A 12,061-nucleotide genomic window follows, 5' to 3' on the forward strand; every position below is an offset into this window, starting at 1 on the left:
CAGTTCCAGCACTGGGGAGTTAGAGGAAGATCAGAAGTTGAAGGTCAATTTCAGCTACAAATAAAGTTTCATGCTACATGAGACTATCTCAAAAAAGAAAGAAAAGGTCTTACTAATGAATATGTAACTAGAGCTCTTGACCATGTAGAAACTTGTGTTCATATTGAATCATTAAAAGTTATCACTATCATAATTTATTATGGCTCTTCTACATTAAGCTGATATCTGTATATTTCACTATTTTCCCTTAGATTTATGTCTTATTAATAGAGATGAGTATATCATTTTAAAGATGATGATATTGAAGCTTAGAAAGTTTAGATAGATGACTTATCCAAAGTTAATGTAACCACAAAGTGATAAGCTGCTCTTTGTACCTAGGTCGGTGACTACAGCTTTTGAAGTTGTCAGCAGTGAATTATATAATAGTACAGTACCAGGGATGAAAGGACAGCCTAAAATATGGCCGGCAGGCTTCCTGTAACAGTATTTCTGTTAGTAAATATTTTGTGCTTTCAGTCCATCTCTTTAGTGTAACTGTTCGACTCTAGTGTTGACAAGGATAGCCATGGATGGTAATATGAAAACAAATGACCATAGCTATGTTCTAGCTAAAAGTAGTTCTTTTGAGTACCACTTTTGCCAGTCCTCATTAAATACAGTAAAAGCCTGGGTAATATAAATTTAGATATGATGACATAATTAGGCCTTGTGTATTAAATACAATGAAGGGCTGTAGTTGTCTTGTGGTATCTATAGGTAATTAAGGATTCCCTGTAGACACCAAACTCCAGAGATGTACAAATCCCTCATAAGACTGTATAGTATATGTTACTCCTTTATAAATTACTTTAACCTAATATGGTGTGTATGCTATGTAAATGTTTGTTAATTAAACTGAATTTTTAGGGAAGGAAAAAGACTCTACCTGTCCACTAAAGGCATAGTGCTTAAAAAAATATTTCCGAGCCACAATTGTATGAACTAGAGGGTATGAGACACATGGATATAGAAGGCTGATTATATTTTTGTTTGTCTTTGGGAGCTCCTGAGTTCAAAACCAAAAGTTGGAGTAAGTGCTCATGAATAGTGTCCACCTCAGTGAAAAATTCTGTGACTGTGCTCAGGTACAGCTTTATGTATGACCCAGAATCTTTTTTTTTATTTTAACTTTATTTTTAAATTTTATTAGTTATTTATTTTTTGAGGTAAAGTCTTAACCTTAAATCCTGGATGGACCGGAACTCAGAGATTCTCTGTCTTTGCCTCCCAAGTGTGGGATTAGAGGTATACACCACCATGCTCAGTCATTTCTATCTTTTAGTACAGTTAACAAACATACGAGTACCATGGTTGGTTAATATAGCATCTTCCATGTAGGTGTGACTTTTTTAGTCATTTAGTATTGGATTACACACTCAAACATTTAGCTATTTTAGAGAAATGCATTTCCCATTGAAATTTGGTTTTATGACAATCAAAAGAAATCACAAGGAGATTTAGAAAGTTACTCTCTTCTTGGTTTATACTTGGATTAGAATATATACCATATTAACATACAGAATGATAAGTATTCATGTTATAATTAAATTGAAACGAATTTAGCAAACATAGGTGTGGAGGGCTGGTTATAAAAAAGATTCTTAAAAAACGTTTCAATTATGACAAATAAACCCTTCTTAAAAGGTATGGAGTGTTCGGTTTCTCTAAGGTGTGACTCTTATCTGCAGGTCCTTTATTGGCCCAAGAAAGAAAAACAATGTTGTGGAGCCAGGCATGGTAGCATCCTATAGGTTGAATCATGAGGTTTGATAATTCTAGACCAGTCCATAGACACATTCAGACAGACAGGCAGACAGTTTTGCTTGGGAAAGAATGGTTTAGTCGGGTTTATTAATGAGTGTTTATCAAAGGTTGCTAACTTAGAATTTGCCTTGTTTTAGATGTTATTTGTTTTTGTCTAGGATAATGTTGTCTGCCTGTCACCAAAACTGGCGCAGAGTCTTGGAAATATGAACCAGATATGTATTTGTATTCGAGTAACTAGTGCCATCCATCTCATAGACCCAAATACCCTACAAGGTAAGCTTTGGAACTACATTTGTTTTAACAATTTTGTCCTCTGTGGTAAACAGTAATCACTCTTGCCTTTATATTATTTATTCCCCCACTCTCATTTTCTTTCTTTCAGTTTTTTTGAGACAGGGTCTCATGTAGCCTAGGCTGGCCTTGAACTCTGCATGAGGTCAAGGATGACCTTCAGTTCCTGACCCTCTTCCCTCCACTTCCCCAGTACTGGGATCATAGAGGTGTGCCATGAAACCGAGTTAGATGCTGTTGGAGATTGAACCTGAGGCCTAGTGGATGCTAGGCAAACATTCTTCTAAGTGAGCTACATCCCCAGCCCCAAATGTCATTCTTGATAATATTTTGAAAGACTAATAGTTTAGTACTTTAAAAATACAGGAATTAGAAAGCTTTTTGTTATTCTCTTTCTTTTTTAAAGAAACCATTCCATTCATTTTTCTGAAAATTTTCTGACTCATACAATTTTGGTGACTAAGTCTTTTGCCAAATGTGTGTGTGGTCAAGTGTGAGGATTGGACATAGAGCCCTGTGCCTACTAGACAGAGATTCTGATGCTAAACTATATGTTTTTTTTTTTTTTTTTTTTTTTTGGTTTTTCGAGACAGGGTTTCTCTGTGTAGCTTTGCGCCTTTCCTGGAACTCGCTTTGGAGACCAGGCTGGCCTCGAACTCACAGAGGCCTGCCTCTGCCTCCCGAGTGCTGGGATTAAAGGCGTGCGCCACCACTGCCCGGCAAACTATATGTTTTTTAAACAAGTATTTTACATTTTGGGATATCTGAGCTGTGATCCAGTGGAACAACTAATTTAAGTAAGAATTTTTAACTTTTTATCATTATTATGGGTCATTTTTAGCATATCTTTATATAAATCATTTTTTATAAAAGGAATACTGAATAGTGATAGAAGTCTTGTTATTTGTCTCCTCAATCTTTTTCTTAAGTTTCTAATAAGCTTTCTGTTATTTTGATACTTTTCAGATAAAAGTAGGTTTTATGGCTTATAACTTTTAAGTAGCTATGATGACCAATAGGTTTCTACCATAAAATGTCAGCATGTGACATAAAACTGGTTGAATTTGTTCTGTGGCATTCTGCTTAACAATAACTAAATAAGATGTAAATATTTTTGATACTGGATATTTCCCTTATTCCAGTTGGAGGTTTGGGGTCGTGTATGGGGCTCAGAAGTGATGACTTCCTGCTTGTTATCTGCATCTTTCTGGTCAACACGTTATCTTGTTTTTTTGTGCTTATTCTTAGTTGCAGATATTGATGGAAACACTTTCTGGAGTCACCCTTTCAATAGTTTATGCCATCCTAAACAGCTCGAAGAGTTTATCGTGATGGAATGCAGCATAGTCCGAGATCTGAAACGAAGTGCAGGGGCTGGAGTCATATCAAAAAAGGTAAGCAGCATCTACCCATTCTTCCTGTTTAAAATGTTTTGGTTTTCAATTGTTGGTAATTATAAAATGTGGAGTCCAAAAAAAAAAAAGAGAAAAAAAGAAAAACACAGGTTAGCTGTGAGGGCCAGAGACATCACTCGGCAGGTAAAAGTGAAGTCTGATGACTTGAGTTGGATCCCTGGAATCCATACTACAAAGTTTTCCTCTGACCTCTAGATATGTGCTGTGGCATGTGCCGCCACCCCCTGTCTGTCTGTCTGTCTGTCTGTCTCTCTTTCTCTCTCTCTCTCACACACACACACACACACACACACACACACACACACTACAATTCTTTTAAAATTGAGTTGTCATGGCTGGCTGTGGCAGTGCATCCCTTTAATCCTAGCACTCAGGAGGCAGAAGCCTGGTTTACATGTCAAGTACCAAGTACCAGGGCTGCACACTGAGACTCTGTCTCAGACAATAAAGTTGAGTGAAGTCATCGTGATGAAGGTTGCAGGACAGTAGTCTGGTAAGTCAATTGTCTTCGTTTTGTGTTGGGAAAAGAAAGGCTTTTTTGTTTTGTTTTAATTTGCTCTATTTTTAAAAAGTCATTTTCCCCCTTTATTTTGGTGGAAGAGAACCAGTGGACATTAAATTTCAGAATCATTATTGAATATGAAATCATATATTTTTATATAACATAGGAATCCTTTGAGTCAGTCTTTTTATCACTAGGAGAACTACATTTGGTCCACATTCAGATTCCTTCCTTTGTCTCAGAAGTGTCTTGGAGCTTGCTCAGACAGGTATCGAGGTGGAGAACACACATTAAATTATGTGAATATTGTATTCTTAAATCTTTTCTTTAGTGGTAACGCCTTCCTGTGTTGTTGTGATACCAACTTCCTAAACTGAAAGGGCACAGGCCTTGTAGAATATGCTGCCTTCTGGATCTCTGTTACTGTGTGCTTCTAGTGCCATTTAACTTGATTTAATGTCTTTCCTCTAAATTAGAAGAGCACCTACATTTTGGCAAACAATTATTTTTTTATGAAAATATTTAAGAGATGATGTGTATTTTTTTTTTTTTTGAGACAGGGTTTCTCTGTAGTTTTGGTGCCTATCTTGGGTCTTGCTCTGTAGACCAGGCTGGCCTCGAACTCAGAGAGATCCGCCTGGCTCTGCCTCCCAAGTACTGGGATTGAAGGCATGCACCACCACCGCCTGGTGATGATGTGTATTTTTAAATTTTATTTGGGGAGGGGAAAGCTGTGCCATATGCACATGTGTACATGTAGAAATCAGAGGACACCTTGAAGGAGTTGAATCTGAGGAGCAAACTCAGGTCGTTAGACTTGGGGGCAGTTGTCTCTATCCACTGAGCTATCCTTCCAGTCCAGGGCGGGCTGTGTGCTTTCAGTATTAGTGTGCTGGGGTAATTTGTCCATTTTTCTGAACTCTTGGTTTTTTTTTGTTTTTGTTTTCTTAAGTCTTAGGTCTCACAGGCATTTGCTTGGACTGTTTTCTTGCTCTAAGATCCTTTTACTCCTCCGGTCACTTTTGTGCTCCCCCTGAGTTAACCAGTCTCTACGAAGACATTTCCTTTGAAAACGCTAGATGTATATGTTGTGAGTTTGTTTTTTCAGGGGGCAGTAATGTTTCATACAAGTTTTAGATTGTTTTTATGGTTTCCTTTGAAGTCATTTTGTGTATTTCTGATTTGGTAATTCATTAGTTTTGACAGTGTTTTAGAATTTTGGAAAGTAGAAGCAGTTCTAAATGCATATTAAATGAGAAAAAAGTCAGTATTGTATTTAATTTTTTCATGAAATGATTCTTGAATTGTTTTGTTCCTGAATCTTTTTTTCATTTCTGTTAAAGCACACCCTTGGGGAAGTCTGGGTCCAGAAGACATCTGAAATGAATACAGATAAACAGTATTTTTGTCGGACTCACTTGGGACATCTTTTAAATCCTGGAGACCTGGTGCTGGGGTTTGTTTCATTTTGTTGTGTTTTGACTTGCCAGATAGCATTGCAAGTTTTCTTCAGGAGTCAATAAATATTTAAAATACTAAACTTGTTAATTTCAAAAAAGATTTCAGAGTTCTTACGAGCCTTCTAGCTTATTTTATTTTTGATAACTATAAGCCCATGTATTGTACAGAAGCTAATAGTTGTTCCATTTGGCCATCATCTGAAAGAGTCATTCATTTATTCAAAGCTTTTGGTAATTGAACACTGAATTATATAGTTTGAATATTTATAGCTTTTTAGTGGGAGTGGGTTGTTTAATGGCTGTGATAATACTTCACCTTTTGGAAAGAGCGGGGCTGAAGAGATGGCTCACAGGTTGTGTGCATTGCTGTTATAGAGAACCTAGGCTCAGTTCCCCGTCCTCCTATCAGGCAGCTCACAACTCTTAGTAGCTCCAGTTTCAAGGGATTTGACACTTCTGACCCCACTTGCATGCATACAGTGTTCATAAATGTGTGTAGGCACATACACATAATTAATTAAAAAAATTAGAAAGAAAACAGCTCTATGTGCCAGACAGCGCCCATAAAAGTAACAGTCTCTATACCTGCGCTCATTAGTGTGCTCCAGGCATGGGCTTTGTTTCCAGAGTCTTGAGTTCCATGTATAAGAGAATGAAAGGTGTTGCTCATTTTATAAACTGTGCAGACTCATTCAGTTGCCTTCTGAAATTAAGGCTGCTGTGTCAGTCTGCCTTTTGAGAAGAGGGTCCGCAGTGGACAGTGAAAACTTAGAGTGCAGTGTGTTCCTGTTTGCAGAGGCATGTGCACCATATAGCGTATTTCAGAACCTATAATTATTTATTTTGATTTTTAAAAATTTCAAACTTTATGTATATCTTTTGCCTGCATGAGTGTATGTGCCTGGTGCCCACAGAGCCTGGGAGAGGACGTTGGATCCCCTTGAACTGCACAGAATGGTCATGAGCTGTCGTGTGAGTGCTGAGAATTGAACCTAAGTCTTTTGGAAGAGCAATCAGTGCTCTTAACCACTGAGCCATCTTTCCAGCCCCAAATTTCAAAACTTAAAATGGGGAGCATATGAAATTTTTTACTTAGAAAGGTAGGGGTGTGTGTGTGTGTACACATGTATAGGGATGCTGTATATAAAATAGAATTATACAAAAAGGATACTCATTAAACTTTTCACTGTTTACATTTCAGATTTGATTTGGCCAACTGTAATTTAAACGATGAGCATGTCAACAAAATGAACTCAGATAGAGTTCCAGATGTGGTAAGGCTCTAAGGTTTTTGTTGTTGTTTTTCCTGTTACAATAAAGGGTTGGTGTGATTCTGAGGATTTATTCAGGGCACCCCCACCTCCAATAATCAAATTTTCATATTCTTAGCAAAACCCTTGATAGTGCCTGACCTGATGGTACATACACATAATTAATCTCAGGTATGCAGGAGACTGAGCTGGACGATCACAAGTTTAAGACCTACCTGGGCTAGAGAGTGAGTGTAAGTGAATTTAAGACCAGATTGGGAAACTTAATGAGAGCCTGTCTCAATAAAGCAAACATGGACGAGAGGACTGAGGATGTTTCTCAGTGACGAAGTGCTTGCCTAGCGTGCATAAAGCCTAGCTCCAGTACTGCCAAACAAAACTCACAGTACTGTTGATAGAGTGGAGCCAAGTTTAGTACCTGGAAATGATGACTTCACATTTATTCAGACTCACTCTCAGGTTAGCCTCAGCTTATTTTATATATTTTCTCCACTTCACAGGCCCTTTAGAAGTAAGACCATATTTCAGTATTAGATACAAATTAGAATCGAAAGTAATCTTCATAGTATCACCTCTTGGAGAAAGACTGACTTTTGAAAAGCTTGTAGAGTTGTACCATGATGAATTTAAAGTTCATAAACAGCAGTGAATGAAGATAATACTCTACTTTCACTTGCTTAATCTTTTTAGAATAAACATGAATTGCTTTAACTGTGAACAGAAATGAAGTCCTGGTAATAGAGGCTCCTATTTCATCTGGTTGGTCTTCAGTTGATAAAGTAGCAAAAAAAATTGGATATGAGTCAGAATGGGTATTTTTTCGATTTCTTTCTTTAATGTGTGTCTTGCTGGCCTGTATCTGTGTGCACCATGTGTGTACAGTGCGGGTGGTGTCACATCCCCTGGAACTGGAGTTACGAATGGTTGTGAGCCACCATGTCGGTGCTGGGAACTGAATCCAGGTCATCTCAAGAGCACCAAGTGCTTTTAACTGCTGAGCCATCTCTCCAGCTGCAGGATGGGTATTTATTAAAAGGTCACACAAGATAACTAGTCATCTTGAAATTTTTCTCTTTTCTAAAAATTTCACTACATAATTATTAAATGTTATAAAATTCATATACATTTTCTAAGTGCTTATTACTGTGAAAAACTAAGTATTTGTAATGTTTCAAAATGTGCTGTATGAATGGTAAGTGAAAATTAGAATTTAGGAAAAAGTGCAAGTTTTGGGGATTAAAAATTTAACATTTAGTAATTTGAAATTTTCACAGCTAGATACATAATGCTCTAGTGCATCCTAATGAGTACATGGTAAAAGTTTAAAGTCCTCTTGACACTGCCTTTTGATCTCTACACCCTTCTGAAGAGTAACTGCTGCCCTCAGTTGGACTCCCTGGCATGCCTGAGGTTTGAATTTTTTCCTCCTGTGTGTGTCTGACATGCTGTAACTGCAGATACTTCTGTAACAGGTGTTAATTAAGAAGAGCTATGATCGGACGAAACGCCAGCGCCGTAGAAACTGGAAACTGAAAGAGCTTGCGAGGGACAGAGAAGACATGGACACAGATGATGAAAGGTCCTGCTTTCCTTAAGCCTTAAAGTTGTTTCAAGGGAAACCCTTAGGAATCAGCCTTCTATTGTAAAGAAGTTACTGTTACCCAGTAGATTGTTACATTCAAAATTAACTTTGGATTAGGAATTTATGAATGGAATCTGTATAAGAGAATCCATGAAAGAATGTAATGACATATAAGCAATTATTATACAGTAATTGTTGCCTGGGTTATTGTCTTTATAATTACAGTGTTGATGTAAATAATTTCATTAAAAAGTTCAAATATAATGAATAATTACCATGTGGATATCATGGATGATTGCTTATGTCTTAAGCTTAACAAAATTAGTTTAAATTGACATTAGATGTTACTCAGATAACTTAAGCAGAAGTGAAAATAATGTTTTCCAAAATGTATTGAATGAATTAAGATGTGACCTTAATTCTTTTTTTTTTGATATTTTTATTTACCTTTATTTTATGTGTATGAGTGTTTGTGTGAATTTATGTCTGTACCATGTGCATCCAGTCCCTGTGAGGCCAGAAGAAGGTGTCAGCTCCTCTAGGACTAGAATTACAGATGGTTTTGAGCCATGATGTGAGTGTTGGGGAATGAACCTGGGTCCTCTGAAGGACCCAGTGCCCTTAACTGCTGAGCTATCTCTTCAGTCTGTGGCCTTAATTCTTGATGATGGTAAAAAAAAAAAAAAAAAAATGAAAAAAAAAATTGAAAAAAAATGAAGAATTTACATTATTGGGAAGCAATAGCATTTCATAGTGTGATTTTAAAAAATATATACATATGTAACCTGTTAAACTGTTTAGAAGTACATACTTGACTATTTCAGCAAGGTTTGTGACCAGAATTCCAGCCCCTAGAACCAACATAGAGTCTGAAGGAGAGAACTGACTCAACAGCATTATCTTTTGGGTTGCAAAGATGGCTCTTGTAATTAAGAAATGCTTCCTGCTCTTTCAGAGAACTCAGGTTCAGTTCCCAGCACCCATACGGTGTGGCTCCATTTCTAGAGCATACAATGCCCTCTTCTGTCCTCTTGGGTACCCTCACATTCTTGGCACATACTCAGATGCACGCACGCACGCATTCACACATTCACACACATAGAGATGAATAAAAGTAAATCATTAAAACACAAAACAGAATAACCCAAATTAACCGTAGTCTTAAAAGGCTTGTTTCACTTGCCTATAAGAATTGGCTTGTGTGGATAAAATGGAGGTGAGAGGTATCTTTTCATTGTCTTGCATTTAACATCATCACCTTAATATTTAGTGGTTATGTACTATTGCAAGGAAATTTGTTTTCCAGCCTGCCTAATTAAGTAGCATCCATATTTGACCTTTGTGAATAGTATAATACTTGAGAGAGTGCTCAAAGTTTCTTTTTCTTGCAGGCAATATCAAGATTTCCTTGAAGATCTTGAAGAAGATGAGGCAATTAGAAAAAATGTCAACATTTACAGAGGTTGGTGTTTTGGGTGTATTGAAGTCATGTTGTAGATAGTATCTTTGAGGATATTTGGTATTTACTTTTTGTAAGTGACTTGTTTGTCTTATAAACTATTGTAGTCAGGCTTTTACCTACAGATAAATAAGGAGCAGTAAAATTTACTAAATATCGTTTTCTATATATATATGATGTGGTTGTTATCTGAGTCTGATTCCTTAAGTAGCTAGCTCTTGCATATTTAATTTACGAATTTATTCTGTAAGTATCTGGAAGCCTGCTGTATATAGGATCTGAGAGCTTTACTACAGCATAGTTACTTAGTACTGCTGATGGTAAGGGTGGTGATTGTGCATTTCCATTTGTGTATGTGAACTCTCTGGGTTTCCTTAGATTCCACCATCCCTGTGGAAAGTGACACAGATGATGAGGGAGCACCTCGAATTAGTCTGGCTGAGATGATTGAAGACCTTCACATTTCTCAGGATGCCACTGGTGAAGAGGGTGCGTCAATGATGTCCTGATGAGTCACGTTAGATGTGTTTGCACATCTGAGACCTCAGGAAGTCCACCAAAGAGCCTTTATTGAACAGTGCATGTATTCCCTTATATTGAGAGAGGAGAAATTTGGTCTTAAACTTGAATAAATGACTATTTTGATTGTTCACTTAAAGTATTGAAAGGTTTCATGATTTGATAGTAAGAAATAAGAGATTAGATGGAATGTAATTGTTACTGATATCTAGGGCATTTTATGCAATTTTATCAGAGGAACTGGAGTAGTTTTACTACTTTAGTTCTGGATTCAAATGAAAAAGTTAGGATTCTTTGTCTATTAACCAAATATTAGAATATAAACCAACCTCTTACATTTGTTTTATATTGATTGCTTTATGAACATATAAAAATACATATGAAGCACTTTTAATGTAAATCCAAGCACTTTGATCCACTTTAAATCACTTTTATATCTTTGGGGTTGGGAAATGAAGGTTCAGGACAATTGAGAAGTTAATTTTATTTCTACATAGAATTAGTATACTTACCCCTATTCTCCCTTCTTGGGATTAAACCCAAGGCCTTGTGCTTGTAAAGTTGGTGTCCTATCTTTGAGCTACAACTTTAGCTCTACAAAACTTGTAACTGAGGGTTATTTTAATTTTTATTTCAGTAGAATGAAATGTATTTAAAATGTATATAGATTTGAAGGGAACACAGACTTGCTTTATAGGTTAAATAAAAATTGTTCTGTATTGATTCTACCTTGGACAGCAGCTTAGGGTGATAGCTTGCTTATATTATAAAAATGTTGCCCCTTGTATCAAGGATATAGTTTTTAAATTTGGAAGACTTACTTTTTTGTAAGTTTGTATCATTGAACATAACACACTACCATCAGCAAGAATATGATTGTAGATGATGGAATAGGAAAATCTTTTATAAAACCAAGAATAATGCCTTCCATATTCTGAAAGAAGAGAGTTGGCTTGGGTTTAAGCATTTTGAAAATGAAGTTTTGTGACCTTGTTCCTATAAGCAAGATTTGCTAAACACCTTACTGAATACTCTTTAGTCATTGTATACCATTAAATATGTAGATGGAGCCAAATGCTCAGTGCAACAACACTGTCTTTTAAGACTTGACTCCTCAGTTTTTGAAGTTAGGAATAAAGGCCCAAATATCCTGCAGTCTTCCATTTCTGTATGTGTATTCATTGTCCCAGTTTTTGAAGTTAGGAATAAAGGCTCACATATCCTCCATTTCTGTGTGTGTGTTCATCGTACTGGTGGACAGATGGGGATGGTTGTTCTTCAGAGATGAGCATGACCATAGCAAGTTCTCACTTGTACCTCTGGTTGGTTTATCAAGATTTTAAGGCAGTATCTTACGAAGTTTTCTCAAGTGGAGTTGTTAATTTAAATACTGAAGTGATTTTCCCAGTTAAAAATTTAGTTTCCCTCTAACCTTGGTCATTCTTGAATAAAGGTATCCGAGAGCTTGCAGGGTGAAGCAGCTTGCTAAGTCTACGATTCCAGTGAGTCCCATGGTGCTCCGAGTGCTGTTCCAGGGTTGATAGTGGTTGGGAAGCTACTCTTAGTCCAATTCCCAAGAAGTTGTTTATAGTCAGCTTTGAAAGTCTGATGATCATTGTATGTAATGGGATACACACTTGAAAGCTCCTGGCTTGTAGTCAGAAGTCTAATGAGCAAGGAAGAAGGTGAGGGAGAGTCAGTCGCTTTAGCAATTGAGATACTTAGAAGATTCAAGCCAATACCTTGCCACGAT

At 36.8% G+C, this 12,061-nt stretch overlaps 1 protein-coding gene across 2 annotated transcripts in view; it reads left to right on the top strand.

Annotated features, from left to right (window-relative positions):
* Nmd3 (NMD3 ribosome export adaptor) overlaps window positions 1–11,535 on the top strand; it is a 28,005-nt gene extending 16,470 nt beyond the window's left edge. For both annotated transcript variants that reach the window (XM_028867205.2, XM_028867206.2), the window contains exons 10-16: window positions 1,965–2,082; window positions 3,349–3,494; window positions 5,361–5,473; window positions 6,679–6,751; window positions 8,221–8,327; window positions 9,722–9,792; window positions 10,168–11,535. In XM_028867205.2, the coding sequence (XP_028723038.1) occupies window positions 1,965–2,082; window positions 3,349–3,494; window positions 5,361–5,473; window positions 6,679–6,751; window positions 8,221–8,327; window positions 9,722–9,792; window positions 10,168–10,298 (759 nt within the window). In that variant the 3' untranslated portion in view covers window positions 10,299–11,535. The remainder of the gene's footprint in view (window positions 1–1,964; window positions 2,083–3,348; window positions 3,495–5,360; window positions 5,474–6,678; window positions 6,752–8,220; window positions 8,328–9,721; window positions 9,793–10,167) is intronic.
* Window positions 11,536–12,061: the final 526 nt, after the last annotated feature.

This window comes from Peromyscus leucopus, chromosome 6 (genome assembly GCF_004664715.2).
Source record: "Peromyscus leucopus breed LL Stock chromosome 6, UCI_PerLeu_2.1, whole genome shotgun sequence".
NCBI lineage: Eukaryota > Metazoa > Chordata > Mammalia > Rodentia > Cricetidae > Peromyscus > Peromyscus leucopus.